Source organism: Kogia breviceps, chromosome 5 (assembly GCF_026419965.1).
Source record: "Kogia breviceps isolate mKogBre1 chromosome 5, mKogBre1 haplotype 1, whole genome shotgun sequence".
Lineage (NCBI taxonomy): Eukaryota > Metazoa > Chordata > Mammalia > Artiodactyla > Physeteridae > Kogia > Kogia breviceps.
In genome coordinates this window covers 131,064,720-131,082,890 of record NC_081314.1, presented here as the reverse complement: position 1 = coordinate 131,082,890, position 18,171 = coordinate 131,064,720, and the positions used below count along the sequence as shown (strand labels likewise).

The 18,171-nt window shown below is 39.7% G+C and overlaps 1 protein-coding gene across 4 annotated transcripts in view; it reads right to left on the bottom strand.

Annotated features, from left to right (window-relative positions):
• JAM2 (junctional adhesion molecule 2) overlaps positions 1–18,171 on the bottom strand; it is a 283,683-nt gene that overhangs the window by 214,745 nt on the left and 50,767 nt on the right. For 2 of the 4 annotated variants that reach the window (XM_067034971.1, XM_067034972.1), the window contains exons 5-10: positions 15,896–16,098; positions 11,726–11,825; positions 7,350–7,457; positions 7,201–7,226; positions 5,340–5,355; positions 2,542–2,585 (exon numbers count right to left, since the gene is read on the bottom strand). In XM_067034971.1, coding sequence (XP_066891072.1) covers positions 2,551–2,585; positions 5,340–5,355; positions 7,201–7,226; positions 7,350–7,457; positions 11,726–11,825; positions 15,896–16,098 — 488 coding nt within the window. In that variant the 3' untranslated portion in view covers positions 2,542–2,550. Of the gene's footprint in view, positions 1–882; positions 981–2,541; positions 2,586–5,339; positions 5,356–7,200; positions 7,227–7,349; positions 7,458–11,725; positions 11,826–15,895; positions 16,099–18,171 lie in introns of those variants that run through there. The other 2 variants (XM_067034970.1, XM_059065317.2) reach the window with 2 other exon arrangements.

The window sequence follows — 18,171 nt, the reverse complement described above, 5'->3', positions numbered from 1 at the left end:
GGAAAACTACTGGCCGTAACAGCAAGGGACTCGGCCCAATCAAAATTTCACTGCACGATTTTTAGAGACGGAGAGATATGAAGTCACCATCACGCAGGGACAAGTATGTGTAGGGTTATGTGTGTTGGTTCCAATGGCGAGTTCTGATGTCAAAGTCACTGATCCTCTTCAAAGGGGTCTTAGGGGAAGGAAATAGCAACAAGCAGCTCTGGGGGTGAAATAAGACACTTGGGTTTGTGTTTAACCCTCAGAGGGATGTTTAATGAAGAAATCAATGACACACACCAGGTGAGCAAGCTCTGGTCATTAGGTATTTTTCTTCATGTTGCTTTTGGTTCTCAGACGTGAAAGTAACAAAAAGTGCAAATCCTTGGGTATAAGACCCTTCCTGCCACTTCCCTTCTGTGAATATATTAGTGATAAATGAGCGACAGAATAAGGATTGTATTAGGGGGAAAAGGAGGATTCTGGTAGAAGTGAGACCAGAGGTTCCTTTTGCATCTGTCAGAGTATTTTTTTTTTTGGTGGTACACGGGCCTATGTCAGAGTATTTTCTGAACCCTCTAAATCAGACTCTTGCACAGAGGGTGCGTACAGCTTATATTTTCATGCTCTGTGGATTAATTTCACAACCAGCATGATATATTTTTAGTAACTTACTCTAGAAGTTACGATATTTAACATTTCACAAGCCCCAGAATATTACAAAGTATTTTGACTCCTTTAACTTTGTCCAGACACAAGAAGCCAGACTGTATTTTAGCTGCTGACAAAACTATTTGTGTAAAATAAAAATTTCAAGTGATGTAGCAGTCATAATGATTATAATGAAACACCAATTTCACGTCCTCATGTACTTCTTTGCAAATGTAAGACAAAGGAGAGTTTTACAATCTTTTAATAGTGCAACAACTGTGGTTTTGGTGCATCGCCAAGGTGGAATTCTTTTAAATTATAAAGGATTTTGTGTGCTTGAAATCCTAGGAAGAGAAAGAAAAACCAAGTTTAAATATGATGTATTACTTAACATTTAAAGAAATATAGAAATCTTATGAATACAAAGATACATCCACTATGAGAATCTTGCAGGTACAAACCAGCGTATATTTAATTAAATCTATTTTATGGGGAATTAAATAATTAAATACCAGGAGACAAATCCTTGAGACTTTGCCTAAAGAGTAAAGAAGTAGGAGTGGGAATTAGAACAGGAGAAGTCCTGTTCCTGCTGGGGGGATGCTACTGGCATCTAGCAGGCAGTCAGGTGCTCCTAAGCATCCTACAACGTACAGGACAGCAAAGAATTATGTGAAGTTATGAAAAATTCATTATATAAGCCTTAGAAGAAATTGTCATTTCTTATATAAATCGTTATATAAGAATTAGAAGAACATGTCAGTAGTGCCAATGTTGAGAAACCCTGCTCTAGGGCAGAATTCAGATTGGACACTCTTGCTCTTGGCTGATGAGGGCAACGGAGAGGAAGACAAAAAAGAAAAAGAGCGAAGCTTTTGTTCTTCCTCTGTTTGGTCAGGTGACATTATTCTACTCCGCACTCAAGGAGTATTTTCTACAAATTATAGGAGCACGTATAGAGTTAACATGTTGCTTGTCTGCTAATTAATGAACAATATGCTTTGGTATCGTAAACCACAAAATAAAGTGATTTCCATGATAGATTCTGGAGTAGACAATTTTTTAACTTTTTGGCGGAAAAACAGTCTATGGAACAGTATGTAGGTCTTAAAGGTTAGTGTCCCATCAGAGTCACTTAAGTGTTTAAAATACACGCCCCACCCCAAGCTCTACTGAGAGGAAATCTAAGCAAATCCCTGCCACAGAGTACTAAGGAATTCAGGGAAGTAGCGCTCCATTTCTCAAGAAAGGGCTTAGACTTCTAAAAACATCAGGAACCTCCCTTCCCTCACTGTATTGCTGAAAAATAGTCCAAAAGGCTGAATAACCATCCAAAGAGCTACAAAATCTGAGCAACGATGGTATTTACTGTTTCAATGCAGTGCTTACAAATGCAAAAGTACACAAGGGTCCAAGCATCTAAATTATGTTCCCTTAACCATCTGAATTAGATAATTCTTGCATCTTGTCAAGGATTTCTGATATGTTCCTTTCTGCAAAGGCAGAGGATATTCCCTATCCCTAAAATTTCCAAGTGCTTTGAATAACCACCGGAGAAGTCCTGGAACCACAGATCTTCTGGAAGTGATCTCCCCGGTCAAGCTGACAAGAATCAAGGTACCTGGGTCCCAGCTTGGCCATTGTAATACTGTGAGGACGTGTGTCCTAATTTCTTCATCTATAAAATGGAGCCGATAATACCAGATCTAATGAAACTAAGGAGGCCGACTAATAATAGAAAACACCATGAGAGAGAATAATGGCATGGTAAAGCCCCACTGCTCTACAAATGCTGCCCTCCCAGACAGGGGATGGTAGCTAACATTTACTTAGCTCCTTCTAAAGACCAGCGGTAGACACTAGTACAAGGTATATTAAAAGTGAAATATGCTTTAAAAATACTCACACTTTCACTCATTGCAGTGGCTTTAGATGCAGAACTACTCTTCCTGTTTGTGGAACATAAAAGACAGCATTTACTGTATTATTGCTTCCAATTCTAAAACATATATCCTCTCTTAGTTAATGTTACCTTCCACACATTTTCTCAACAGGAAGATGAACATTTATCTTAGCCAGGTACAAAAGCCCCCAGCAATCCTAACTGAGTTTCTTATATTTATAGACAACATTCATAGAGAAAACCATGCAAAAAATATCAGTATGTGTGAAGCCCTGTGTGTCTACTTGTAGCCCAGGGCTAGATACTAACGACTTTTGCGGAATATGCAAACCAGAGACTTACTAACTTTTAACTCAACTCATTGACATTTATATTTTGCAAGTTTAATCATTATAATCTCAAATTTCATTTTTTCCAGGGAAAGAAACTTTTATGTGGTGACTACGGTTCCAGTTACCTGTTATGGGCTGAACTGTGTCCCCACCAAACATTCACAGGTTCAAGTCCCAACCTCCCAGTACCTCAGAATGTGACCGTATTTAGAGACAGGGTCTTTAAAGAGCTAATTAAATTAAAATGAAGTAATGAGGGTGGGTCCTAATCCAATATGACTGATATCCTTATAAGAACAGGAAATTCAGACATAAACAGGAATGTTTAAACATCAGATCGTGTGAAGACAGGGAAAACACCACCTTTAAGTCAAGGAAAGAGGCCTGGACTTCCAGCCTCCAGAACTATAAGAAAATAAATTTCTGTTGTTTAAGCCACCAGTTGATGGCACTTTTAAGGCAGCCCTAGCAGACTAATACAACATCCAATTCATTGTCCAACAAATTTTGAGGAGCATGGATTTGACAAACGGAAGATGTGTCTAGGAATAAAGATACTGCCTCCCTGGGTTAATAGAGACGGTAATAGGGACTGAATGAAAGAATAATAACCTCCCTCACCCTAGCATTGCCAGCCTTTCTCCATATATGAGATGATGTCTCTCCTCTGTTCATAACCCTCCCTCCAATCACTTTCCATCTCACTCAGTAAAAGTGGAAATCCTCACAGTTGCCTGGGGTGCGATGGGGGACTGGCCATGCCACCATCAGGCTACCCTGCTTTTCAGAACTCACTCCTGACCTGGTTACTGCTAGTCCTGCTAACTTGGACCTCATCCTGGACTTGCACTGGGATATTATAAGGCTCAGAGACCATCACTAAGGAGCAAGTCTAGGAACAGGAAGTCAATCGCACCTTCAGTCTTCAAAAGACTTAGGAGATGACAAAGTCTCCGAAGCATGGCAGCTGAGGGTAGAGGGGAACGCCCATAGAGTCGAGGTTGGGTCTGCCATTTCCATACATACAAGAAGGACAGGCACAGATCAACTGCAAATACACTGGAGACTCTGGTGATCTCATCCAGATCTCATGTACCAATGACTCCTAAATTTCTAACTCGAGTTAAGATGTTTCCCCAAACTCCAGATTCATATATCCAGTTACTCACTAATTATGTCTACTTGGCAGTATAATAGGCATCTCAAAATTAAAATTTCAAAGCACTCCAGACAGACCTCTCTACCTACCTCCACCACCACTCTCAAACATGCTCCTCCTGAAACCTTTCACACTTCAGTAAATGGTAACTTCATCTTTCCCAGAGCCTTGGAGCCACCTTTGATTTCTCTCTTCTTCTCACAGCCCACATCCAATCAACCAGCAGACCGTTCAAAATATATCCGGAATCCTATCACTTCTCAACATTTCAGACACCTTCACTTTGGGACCAGCCGCCATTTTCTCTTGTCTAGATTAGTTAGTAGTTTTCCTAACTGTTCTCCCTGCTTCCTCCACCCTCTGTCACCTTACAGTTTATTCTCAACAGAGCAGTCAGTGTGAGCTTCTAAGAATTAAGTAAGAAGATGCTAGCCCTCTGTTCAAGGTCCTCCAATGATGTCCCATCTTACTCAGAACCAAAGCCAAACTCCTCACAACTGCCTGGAACAGACTCCATATAATCTGGCCCTCACTACACTACTTGTGTTCACTCGTCTCCTCCCTGCACTGTTCTCACTCTGTTCCAACCACAACGGTCCCCTTGCTGTTCCTCAGATACTCCAGGCATGCCCGGCTTCGAGATCTTTCCCTTTGTTCTCTCCCCTCTGCTTATCTGCATATCTCACTCCCTCAGCTCCTTCAGGCCTTTCTCAGACGTGCCCTCATCAGTGAGGCCCTCTCTAACCACCTATTTACAAGGGCAATCTCCACTCCTCGCCTGTGCATTCTCGGTTCTCTTACCTGCTTTATCTTCCTCCGTAATACGTATCACAACCTGACATACTGTTGCGCTCATGTAATTGTTTACTTTCTGCCTTACTCTACTGGAATGCAAGCTCCATGGGGCAGAGGGGTTTTTTGGTCTATTTTATTCACCGCTCTGTTATCGGTCCCTAGGACAGGGTTGGACATATATTTGGTATTCAATTAAATGTAAAAATGACTGTTAGGGAAAAATTTATATGAACATTTTAAATCTAGCAAAACACAGAAAAAAAAGTTTTTCAAATAGTACTAAGGAAATGCCTACAAAGTCAAATTAGTGACTATATTTCTTCTCTAGGTAACTAAACATCGTTGACAAGTTGGCATAAGGCATGAGGTGGGATGTTCCTTGACGAATCTGAGTCACCGCCCATGGAATTCAACCCACACAAACAACCCAACTTCCCACTTTTGACTTTAAACGGATGATGAACAAAAAAGCAGTTGATATGGGGGAAGGCATGCATTAAGAAAGTGTACTTACTGGAAGGAGGTTTCTTCTACAAAAGAAGAAGTATATATCATTAATGCACGAATTAATAGGGTATGATACAGATTCATATAAAAATGAGTTTGAGCTTAATTCCTTTTTCTCAATTTTGATTCTCACTTGCTGACATTGTATACCTTCTAAATCAAACGTTGGCAAACTTCTTCTGTAAAGGTCCACATGGCAAATATTTTAGGCTTTGTGGGCAAAGAGGTAAAATGGAGGATATTAAGTAAGTACTTACATAACAAAAGAGGAAACAAATTTTCAAAAATTTTAATCAATGAATTAAAAATATAATAATAATCAAAGTCTTGTAATACAGGTCTCCTGATTAGAAGAATGGCATTCTTTGGAGGGATAAGATTTCTCTTATTTGGGGGTTCAACGTTAGGGTTCCCTATTATCAAATAGACTGCAATGTTTATATGTAAAAACCATTCTTAGCTCGTGGGCCATAGAAAATCAAGTGGCAGACCAGATTTGGTCCATGGGTCACAGTTTGCCAACCCCTGTGCGAAATGCAAGCTCAAGAAAATGGTTCTCTTAGATAGATTTTCTGCTAGATGAAAACGGGAGTAACATTCTTAGCTAATGAACTAACAATATTCACGTAAAATCTTTAATTAATTCAGTGTTTTAAGAAAAACCGTTTACCAAATCTTTAATAAAAACAGACAGGTATTCTTTGCAGGTAGAGAGAAAAGACAAGAATTTTGAAAGAGCAACCTTATCTGTCTGTAGTTCCAATGTTGACCAGCAGGGGGACTCAGCCGGATTACATTACACTGGACTGGCTGGATAAGAGCGCTACGCAACAGCTACTATTAATTCACAGAGCAGTTATTCTTAATTATAGGGAATAGCCTTGAAACCACATTCATGGAAACATTTTATTTTATTTTTTAAATTTTTGTGTGTGTGTGGTACGCGGGCCTCTCACTGCCGTGGCGTCTCCCATTGCAGAGCACAGGCTCCGGACGCGCAGGCTCAGCCGCCATGGCTCACGGGCCCAGCCGCTCCGCGGCATGTGGGATTTTCCCGGACCGGGGCACGAACCTGTGTCCCCTGCATCGGCAGGCGGATTCTCAACCACTGCGCCACCAGGGATGCCCCATGGAAACATTTTACAATACCTATTTATAGGTATTATTAGAAACCCCCTTTAAATTTAAGTTTTATTTTGGTATAAGATATTTTTTAAACCTAAATTTCAAAATTAATGTTCAGTATAAAACAGCAGGTCTAAAATTTGTTCATGCTATAAAGTTATTATCCTTAAAAATTCTACTTTATACAGTATTTTTAGTGAACTTGATGGATTTGTGAAACTTTGAAGGTCTCAGATAATTTTAAAGGCTGGGAGTAAAGAAACAAATTAAGAGAATAAAACTTTAAAAAATCTCATCAATTTACATCAAACCTATTGTATCACCAAACGGGAGTTCCAAGAGACCTAAACTTGAAGAATTAAAAACCTCAGAAGCAACTATAATAGGTTTCTAGTTTTTAATTGAACAATTGTCTTCTAAATACAGTTGGGCTAAACTTGACATTCAACATTCCACTGTTCTATACTGATAAAACATTTCACAGATTTATTCCAATGAAATTTCTTATCATAAAATGAGAAATTAATTTTCATTTTGAGATATACAATCCCTTACTTAAAATAAAAGGATCTTAGATACATGTACATGTACTATAAATATCCATCCATACTGCACATCTCTCAGTATCGCTGCACTATGCCCCTCCCCGGTGCCTCTCACATATTCTGTGATGATTCCTGGATGTTGCGATGAGACACCTCTGCCTTTCCTCCCTATATTCGCCGGGGTGCTTCATGACTCACCTTCATGTCATCTTGGACATTTTCTACTGCAGGAAAATTAACGAAAAATATTCTCCAGAGTCTGTTAGAACATCTTAGGAAAAACAGTGTCTCAGAAGAAAACTCTATATCCACAGGAAGTTGTCTGGCAAAGAGTGAAATTCACTTACTTGAAAAGTAGCCTTTCCTCTGAGCATAGCACACGCCAAGGCCACAGACAGAAATCACTAAGGCCACAACTACTACAGCTGCTATGATGCCACTTATGTTGAGATCATCTGGAATGCAAAATAAACCATGCATGAGTTCATGTCAAAAAGATGGACCGATGTAGTCATTAAATCGAAAAAGCTCAAAAAACTCCCCTCGGACTTCCCTGGCGGCGCAGCGGTTAAGAATCCGCCTACCGATGCAGGGGACACAGGTTCGAGCCCTGGTCTGGGAAGATCCCACATGCCACGGAGTAACGAAGCCCGTGCACCACAACTACTAAGCCTGCGGCTCTAGAGCCTGTGAGCCACAACTACTGAGCCCGTGTGCCACAACTACTGAAGCCCACGCGCCTAGAGCCCATGCTCCACAACAAGAGAAGCCACTGCAGTGAGAAGCCCGCACACTGCATTGAAGAGTAGCTTCTGCTCGCCACAACTAGAGAAAGCCCACGCACAGCAACGAAGACCCAACACAGCCAAAAGTAAATAAATAAATAAATTTATTAAAACCAAACCAAAACAAAACAAAAAAAAAGCTCCCCTTTGTAGCTATACCATAAACACAGATAGTTTCATGCTTTTTAAGCCTGTTCCACTAACTCACTTCCACGGACATGGTTCAAAATTGATTGAAAATATTAACAGAGCTAAGTCTTGCAAGAATCTTAAATTTTAAAAAGTTCCATATCCAGAAATAAAATGTATGGTGTTCTCTTGCATGCATTTGGAGATGCAATAATCCGTATGATTAAATATCAGATTGGAAGTGAGCTTTGAAATTCAGTGAGTTCAAGTATTCTACTACAACACTCCCCTCAAATTTTCCTTAAAATTCCTCTACATCGTCATCTGTGTCAATTTCACAAATATGGAAAATTCATTCAGCCCCAAAGAAAGCCCATGCCACTCTTGTTCTATCAAATTAAGTATCAGAAACGTCGTCTTTCTTGAATTTTTATGGGTTTGTGTGTGGGTGTGTGTACACATGCACACATACACACCCACATACATATACGCCATTAAACTGTTATCCCATTAAGTCAAAAATGAATTAAACTTCCCAGGGCTTTTTCCTGTTACTACTAAGTCATCTTTCCTCTAGCCCAATATAACTGCATTTTTTGGACCTAACTTTGAAAAATCACTACCATGTTACCAACTTGTGAGGTTTTTCCAGTTACTGATTCTGTTGCCCAAGAATTAGATTATTAACCTTCTGAGGTTAGTATTTCTGCAACTGGGAACTGCATCAAAAATACATTCAAGTCATTAATAAAATGATAAACATGACTTTGGGAAAGAACTATTTAACAGGCTATTAGACATATATATTCATATAACAAAATTTACTAACTCTGGCTGAGGGATCCAACCATGTGTGAATCCATCTACACATTCAATTTGGGTCACATCTTTCCATCTTATCCATGAGGATTTCATGAGCCACACTCTTCTGTCATTTAGACACTTCTTATGTATTGATTAATATGCAAATTCCTACACTTTTTAAAGGAACAAAGGGTTCTTTTTTTAAAAGCAAGTATTAATTAACATATGGTTAAATAACTTGGAGAAAATATTAGGTAGCAGTTTCTCAATAGTAATTTTAGATATTTTAAAGCAGTGCACATTTTGGGAATGATTTTTAAAGAAATATTATTTGAATGAGTCTGCTTATCATAAAACTTCCTGGTCTTAAATTTTTTTTCTTAATGCCAAGTGTTATTAATTTTTCCAGATGCCTCTGAAATATTAACTGATGTTTTTTAAAAACAGGAAACTGGGTCAATCTTTCGAAAGGCTGAGTAATTTGACTAGAATAGGAAACCTTAATTATTGCTTGATATAAACTCAGTTCATATTTGCTTGGGTATTGGGAGGTCGAGATTCATCTATTTATTCACTTGGACAAAAAATAGCAGAGAGGAAAAAAAGAACTCCACAATAATCATAATCTAAGGCAAAATTAAATGAATAAATAAATAAAACTCCTGAGAACCAAACTGCCTACAATTTTCTTTCTAATAGTCAATGATTTGACACCTACAAAGGGTTTAACCTAAGGGCTATAATCACCCTTAGATTGAAATTTTCATTGACAAAAAACTGTCCTGTAGTTTGTCAATGAATCTGACATCCATGAAGGATTCAAGCTAAAGGCAAATTCTAAACAAAAAACTCTCTTATCCTGTAAGTACTAATTCATGGTATAAATGTTATTTTATTTCCTTCAAAGAAATAGAAGATAGAAGACTTGTAAGTTAGAGGTAAGTTATGTTCTTCTTATTTGTCATTACCGTGAGATTCTGAGCAAGTAATATGCCCACCTTATTATGCCTCACTAAAGAGAAAATGGAATAACACGTATGAAAATATTGTGTGTTCTTTCTTCATAAAAAAGCCACAATAAAAGGAGGGTATCATTATTCTAAAATAAAGGGAAAGGAACCAAATGCTAAAATGCTAAGTGTAATCAGAATTTTCTAGACTTGTACAATGAAGCAGCCTGGGACTACGGCAAACCCATGATTTACTTTCTTTCTGTACTTCAGAAAGGATGTATTTAGAACAGTACACAGATCTGGTTTTGGTTACAAGTTGTCGGTGATAATTCACAAAGAAAACTGGAAATGAGACTTCATGAATTATGTGTTTCCAAAGATCTGAATTCCGAACCAAGGATGTAAAACATCGAGGATCAATGGATGAGCTTTAAACAAAGCAATTCTAACTTTTAAGTCAACTTATACCAGAAAGAATAGATATGTGGAAATCATGTTCAAATTAAAGTGATACTACTAGCAAAACACAGAACTCTAAAGTTTGTTATGTATTTGTTCACTGCATGCTAGGAAAAATTTAACTAGTATGTCAAAACCATGAATTCACCTATATTATTTCTTAAGATAAAACTAAATTAGGCACTGAAATTAAACATGGTCATTTAAAGAAAAAATGAAATGTGACAGTGAATTTTCTAATAACTCCAAAGCAGCATTGAGAGGGATATTTTCTGATAATTTAAGCAAATGCTATGGTTGACTTTAAATGTCAACACTTGAGTGAGTTGGGTAGATAATATGTGTCCCCGAATTTTAAAAACAAACCTGAAATTCAAACTTACTTGTGGAAATTAGAGTATACTATTGAATATCTTATACTTTAGGATATCCTGAAGTCTAATAAGATTATATTTTCTTTAAAATATCATGCTAAGAGTTAACTGTACACAGACAATATAAATTACTGCCCACGTATCTGCATAGCTCAAGACGCATTGAAAAAATGAATTTCTGACCCCACAAAGCTGAGGACAAGCTCCTGAAACCTAGGGTGCAGCCCCCTCCCCTCGGGTGCCATCTCCAGCTCGTCCCTCTCTATTACACAACCATTTTCAAAACACAGCTTTCATATGAGAACGAATTTAACCAAATTGTTAAAAGTAAAATGAAAAACAATGTTTGCTCTGAAACTCACCTAAATCTGAAAAGATAATTGAGCCTGAATTTTACTCGACTCTAAGAAGCTTATTTTGTGTAATATAATATATGGCAGCTATGTTTTATAGCAAATTAGATCCATAACTATATTCAACATGTCTTGGGGAGTTCCCTGATGGCCTAGGACTCGGCGCTTTCACTGCCGTGGCCCGGGTTCAGCTCCTGGTTGGGGAACTGAGATCTTGCAAGCCGCGCAGCATGGCCAAAAAAAAAAAAAAATGTCTTTTTGGACAGCCTACTCTGCAATAAGTATAAATATAATAAGTATAAACATAGTATTTCAGGGGTTTGAAACAAATTATCAACAATTAAAATAGCCAGTACCTATACAGTGCTCAAAATACACCAGTGCCATTCTAACACTTTTGAATATTAATTATTTTAATCTTCCTAACAACTCTATGAGGACAGTGTATTATAACTTCAATTTTGGGGAGACTGAGGCACGGAGGTTAATTAACTTGCCCAAGAGCATGTAGTTAATAAGTGGCAGAGCTGGAATTCGAGCCCCCATTCTGAATTCTTCACTCCGAGCAACCTACAGGACTCTTAGCTTTTGTTTGAAAGAGGATTGCTCAGATGAGCATATTTTAAAATTAATTATTTGAAAGATTCAAAAATCTGTAAAATACAATGATAAATATTCCTGTCTTGCTTGGAAGCTGGATTAAAACAGCATGTTTGCTTTTTGTAACATTATGTCAGACTGATTTTAAACATTCCCTTCCATTTATCCTTCAAATCAGCTCTTACTTACTCCTTGCTCCTTCCACCCCCAAATATTTGCACGTACTAATTGCAAACCATTTGTTCCTCCCAGTATTTTGCGCTTACCTACTTGCATTCGTTTCCCAGGACACCTGCGATGTCCAACAGAATTACGGGCTTCGCAGGAATATTCTCCACTGTCCAGTTTTGAAACAGTATTAAATTGCTATTTGTAGAAGAAAAAAACACATATTTATTTAAGCAATAAATCAGTAGACTCCCCAAAAAACTGTGTTCCTTAAATTTATCATTAAGTTGGTCTTTCCTTTTCAGTGACTTAGGACTTTATAAATTTTTTTAAAACATTTTATTTTATTTTTGGCTGCAGTGGGTCTTCGTTACTGCACGCAGGCTTTCTCTAGTTGTGGCGAGCGGGGGCTACTCTTCTCTGCAGTGTGCAGGCTTCTCATTGCGGTGGCTTCTCTTGCTGCGGAGCATGGGCTCTAGTCGAGTGGGCTTCAGTAGTTGTGGCTCGCGGGCTCTAGAGCACAGGCTCAGTAGTTGTGGCACATGGGCTTCGTTGCTCCACGGCATGTGGGATCTTCCCGGACCAGGGATCAAACCCGTGACCCCTGCACTGGCAGGCAGATTCCCAATCACTGTGCCACAGGGAAGTCCCTAGGACTTTATATCTTTACAGTGAATTCAGAAATCTGCCATGTCTTCAAGGAGTCATTAGCTAGGCCTCTGTTTCTCTGTTGACAGAGAAAGACTTAAATACATACAGGAAGTGTCTTTTTTAGTGTGTGATACTGAAAAAGTAGTACAGTTAGGAAGACGGCATTTTTTAAAGTTTACAGCACACGGCAGTATTATGTATTGTAGGTAGTTCTAAGTCCTAGGAAACACCATTTATAAATAAAGGCCTCCTTGGCCTTAAAGGCAGTTTTCTAAGTCACAAATGAGTTCACTGCAGCAGCAAACAATGAACACTTCCTCTAAAGAGCCAGAGTTACTACCAGGAAGTAGCATAGGGCCTAGGAAAGTCTTAAGGTCATTTATAAGATTACAAATTCTATCAGTTGTAGAATTTGTGAAAATTATGAAAAGATAAAGTCCAACCAACCCTTGTTCTGTCTACTCTGTGCCAAAGCAACTGAAAGGTAAGACTTTTTTTTTTTTTTTTTTAATTTATTTATTTATTAATTATTATTTTTTTGCGGTACGCGGGCCTCTCACTGCCGTGGCCCCTCCCTTTGCGGAGCGCAGGCTCCGGACGCGCAGGCGCAGCGGCCACGGCTCACGGGCCCGGCCGCTCCGTGGCACGTGGGATCCTCCCAGACCGGGGCACGAACCCGCGTCCCCTGCATCGGCAGGCGGACTCTCAACCACTGCGCCACCAGGGAAGCCCGAAAGGTAAGACTTTGATGTAACAGGCTTCACAGTAGTTTGGCCCCTTGGAGAATCTCAGGAAGGAAGGAAGGAAAGAAAGAAGGAAGGGAGGCAGGCGGGCAGACAGGAGGAAAGAACAATGGGTAGATAGATGGACTGAAGGAGAGAAGTTGGTTAGGTAGTTAGTAGGAGGGAGGGAATTCAGTGTGTTCTGGACACCTTCAAGGATCCTGTCAGGACCTAAGCGGGGTGAGAGGGGTGCTCAGACCCATTCTTTCAGTATCTTCCTGTCACACCCTCAGTACCACAGTGGTCACTGCCGACTGCATCCAAGAGAGGTCATGAACCTCTAAGGAGCACCTCCTTATTGTCTTGTATCCTCATGTAATACATGTGCCTAAAAACAGCCAGGGCTCTGATCTATTTAGGCCTTTTCCTCTCTTTTCCCTACCCACTACCCATAGACCTCTTCTTTCTGTATCCTTCAACATGGTGGGATAGAAAGCTTTTGCTTGTGTATTCTCACTTTATGAAATCGTCAGTCCCAAGAGCCAGACTCCTTTAAAGATATTCACCATGAACTCAAAGCCAAGGTTATGTATAAACAATAAGCTAGACTGAAACCGAAAATGATCTTCCAGGACATTATAACTGGTGATTAAAAGGAAGCCGTTGTCTTCCATACACTGGAGGCTTTGTTTATGCTCATTTTTCAGAAAATAACCCATCCTGGTTCTGCCCTGGTGCACGCCTTTGACATCACAGATATTTCAAGGGTTGAGCTGAGGAAAGTGAATCTATATCTTTTCAGACTTGCCTTGGGACTTTTCATCACCTGCTCTGAGAACAAACAAATTTGAAAAGTAAATATAGCGAAGTGTGACAGCAGGTTTTCTACCCAACTTCTCGGTGTAAAATCACTCGGACCTGCTGACTGAGCCTGCTGATGCTGAAAGGGCCAGAGCGTCCCTTCCTTAGGGCGTAGCCACATCAATCCACCGATATGTTTATCTTTCAGTCACTTTATCAATATGCTTTATTACTTACCAGAGGATCTAGTTTTTAAATGTTATCATGCACTTGTAGATTGAAGGGATGAAAGGAAATATTATACCTCCTCTAAAAATTTATTAAAATTTTTATTACCATGCCTTTAAGATTCTTTCGATAATGGTTGTGACAGTGATTCTGCCTTGCTAGAAATGCAGCATTTTTAAACTGACATATTACTTTGAAAAAAAAAAAAGCTTCAAATTTAATTGTCTTTTTTTACTCCCACCTCTACCCTAAAAAGTCAGAGACAAAAACAGTAAAAATACTTTTATTTGTAAATGTCATTAACTTTAAAGATCTTATTTACAGATTTCCAACAGGATTCCTTAGAAAGGCTTTTCAATTGATCAGACAATCTGGACTAAACCTAAAGTAACAGATACTCAAGTCACAAAGTCAATTGTTGACGAGCTAGTCATGGAAGAGTTCAATGACACAGACAGGCTATCATAGATTGGCAAGAGTCACTATTCTCACATGGCTGGTACTGAGGTCAAGGCATCCCCAAGAGAGTTTTTATTTAAAAAAATTTTTTTATTCAAGTATAGTTGATTTACAATGTTGTGTTAGTTTCTGGTGTTCAGTTATACATACATGTATATCTCTATTCTTTTTCAGAATCTTTTCCCTTATGGCTGATTACAAGATAGTGAATATAGTTCCCTGCACTATATAGTAGGACCTTCTTGTTTACCTTTTTTAAAAAAAAATTATTTATTAATTTTTGGCTGCGTTGGGTCTTCATTGCTTTCTCTGTTTGCAGCGAGCGGGGGCTACTCTTCGTTGTGGTGCGCGGGCTTCTCATTGTGGTGGCTTCTCTTACTGTGGAGCACTGGCTCTAGGCACGTGGGCTTCAGTAGTTGCGGCACGCGGGCTTCAGTAGTTGTGGCTTGCGGGCTCTAGAGTACAGGCTCAGTAGTTGCGGTGCATGGGCTTAGTTGTTCTGCAGCATGTAGGATCTTCCTGGACCAGGGCTCGAACCCGAGTCTCCTGCACTGGCAAGTGGATTCTTACCCACTGCGCCACCAGGGAAGCCCTGTATCACATTTTAGATTCCACAGATAAGTGATGTCATATGATATTTGTCTTTCTCTGTCTGACTTACTTCACTTATTATGATGATCTCTAGGTCCATCCATGTTGCTGCAAATGGCATTATTTCATTCTTTTATATATAAATATAAAAGAATGAAATATATGAGATATATATGTGTGTGTATATATATGTGTGTGTGTATATATATATATACAGCACATCTTTTTTATACTTTCATCTGTCAATGGACATTTCGGTTGCTTCTATGTCTTGGTTATTGTAAATAGTGCTGCTATGAACATTGAGGTGCATGTATCTTTTCAAATTAGTTTTCTCTGGATATATGCCCAGGATTGGGACTGCAGGATCATATAGTAGCTCTATTTTTAGTTTTTTAAGGAACCTCCATATTGTTTTCCATAGTGGCTGCATCAGTTTACATTCCTACCAACAAGGTACGAGGGTCCCCTTTCCAAGGGAGTTTTCATGCATTTCCCTGATATTATAAATATGAGACTGCACCTAGTACCTTTCCAGGCCTGATCCATCATCATGACTCCATCTTGGCCTGCGTCAGGCCCCTGGTGCAGACCTTACGTGTCCAACTCCCTAGTTCTCTGTTTTGCCTTCTTCTCTTCTGTGGCAATCTTTGCCATCACTTCTCTGTATGAGTGCTGCCAACTTTCCTTCTATCCTTTCCTCTCTCTACTTAATGAGCAATGGTATCAGCCCTCTACTCTCCATTATTTTAGTTCTAATATTTATTTTTTCCAAATGCAAGACAGTTATTAGGCCAATGCTTGAAATGACCTTACCAGAGTTCCAGATTTCTTATTCATCGTGTATGAGCTGTTGGCACTTGGGGAGCCAAGTTTTGGATTCTCTAGCAAACGGATGCCATCCTTAAACCACGTGTATTCAGGAGCCGGGTTGCCTTCTTTGTCTTGGCATCGCAACTCCACCACAGTTCCACGCAGTGCAGAACTGGGTACTTCACATGATGGAACCGCCGGAGCCACTGGAGGATGGAAGTCAAACGGCATTGGTTATTTACAAGCTAAATGAGGATTTTAACAGCCAGCTAAATATGTATTTATTGGACACCTGCGACAGAGACTGGCTACTTGTTCAAGAGACCCACTTCCTTTCTTCACAGGCACACAGCTAGACCACATTTGCCAGCCCCCTTGTAGCCAGATGGGATCACATGCATGAGTTCTGACCAATGGAATCTGGGGAAAAGTCATATATGCTATTCCCATGCCTGAGCCATAAAAGCTTCCTGTATGATTCTCCATCCATTCTCTCCCCCTCCCCCTCCCCCTCCCACTACCAAGGAGGTGTCAATACCCATGGTGACCTCAGAAAGCTATATATCAAAGATGTCACGCTTACATTAGCTTGGGTCCCTACTGATTTCATTAAGTAGGGCAATATAGTTCCACCACTGCTATCTCTGTCTCCAATTATTTAGACTTTACTTACATAAGAAAGAAACTTCTATTATGTAAGCCACTCACTGAGAGTTCAGGGCTTACCTGTTAACACTTGCAAACACTACATTAGCTACTACAACAGCTATTCTTTTCAGATAAACAATCTCTACTTTTCCCCTCATCAATGATTTTAATGTATTATTATCAACTATATTCAAACAAAGTCAAACCTGAGTATATTTTCAGGATCAGTACTCAAACTAAAATCCCATTCAGGCCAAGATAGAGAATACCTGAATTAAGGTTATTCTGGTCCCAGGGATTTGTAAAGTAAACCAGACTTTACTTAAATCCAGGAAAACCCAGGACTGTCTGTGTAGGCAGAGTTCTAACACGGTCCCCCAAGTTCCCCAGCCCTGGTGTATGTACACGTTCTCTCAGTTATTCAACCAAACACGAATGTAAGTACTACTCTGAAGGGATTTTAGAGATGTAATTAAGGTCCCAAATCTCTTGTCTTTAAGGTAGGGGAGATGATTTAGATGGGTCTGCCCTAATGACATGACCTCTTTTTAAAAAAAAATATTTTATTTATTTATTTAGGCTGCACCAGGTCTTGTGGCATGCAGGACCTTCGTTGTGGCCTGCGGACTTCTTAGTTGCGGGCGTGCATGCGGGATCTAGTTCACCGACCAGGGATCAAACCCATGCCCCCTGCATTGGAAGTGTGAGGTCTTACCCACTGGACCACCGGGAAAGTCCCCAAATGACATCTTTAAAAGTAGTTTTCTCTGGGTGGTCACAGAAGGGAAATTCAGAGATTCAAAACACAAGAAGGATTCAACATGCTTTTGTTGGGTTGTAGATAGAGAGGCCCCATGGCAAGGAATGTGGTGGCTCTAGGAACTGAGTGCGGCCTCCAGCTGATAGCCAGCATGGAAAGGGGACCTCAGTTCTACAACCGTAAGGAACTGAAATCTGCCAACAAGAATAAATGAGCTTGACGGCAGATTTGCTTCCAGAGCCTCCAGTCAAGAATTGAGCCCAGCTGACTCCTCGATCTCAGCCTTGTGATATCCTGGGCAGAGAACCCAGCCACGTTGTGCTGAGCTTCTGATCTACAGAACCGTGAGCTAATAAATGGGTGGTTGTTTTAAGCAGCTAAGTTTGTGATCGTTTGGTATGTAGCAGAAGACTAATACACCAGCTGAATCTCCTGCAAGGTTTTCCGAATGAAATTCCTTCTATAACAGTAAGTACATCATTAGAATTTTAGAAAGAGCCTGGACTATGTAGAAAAAGGAAGAGGAGTTGTTTTACTCTCTTTGCGTAGTAGTCTACAGTACATCTGTGGAGAAGAACTGATCATTTCCTCCACCAGTTTTCATCATGGGCAGTTACTATCTATCAGTGAGTCTTCGAGTAACTAAATATATTGGCTTTGAAGTTAACCCCATCTGGATCCAAATCCTGGCCCAGGTACTTACTAGCTCTGCAGCCTTAGGAAAATCACTTAGCATCTATCTCCTCATCTGTAAAAATCAGGTTGTCAGTGAAGATTAAGTAAAATTACACATGTGAAAAAGCCTAATGCATACTAGCTGCATAATAAATGCTAATTTCCTTTCTTTACCAAAATAACTTCTATACTTCCC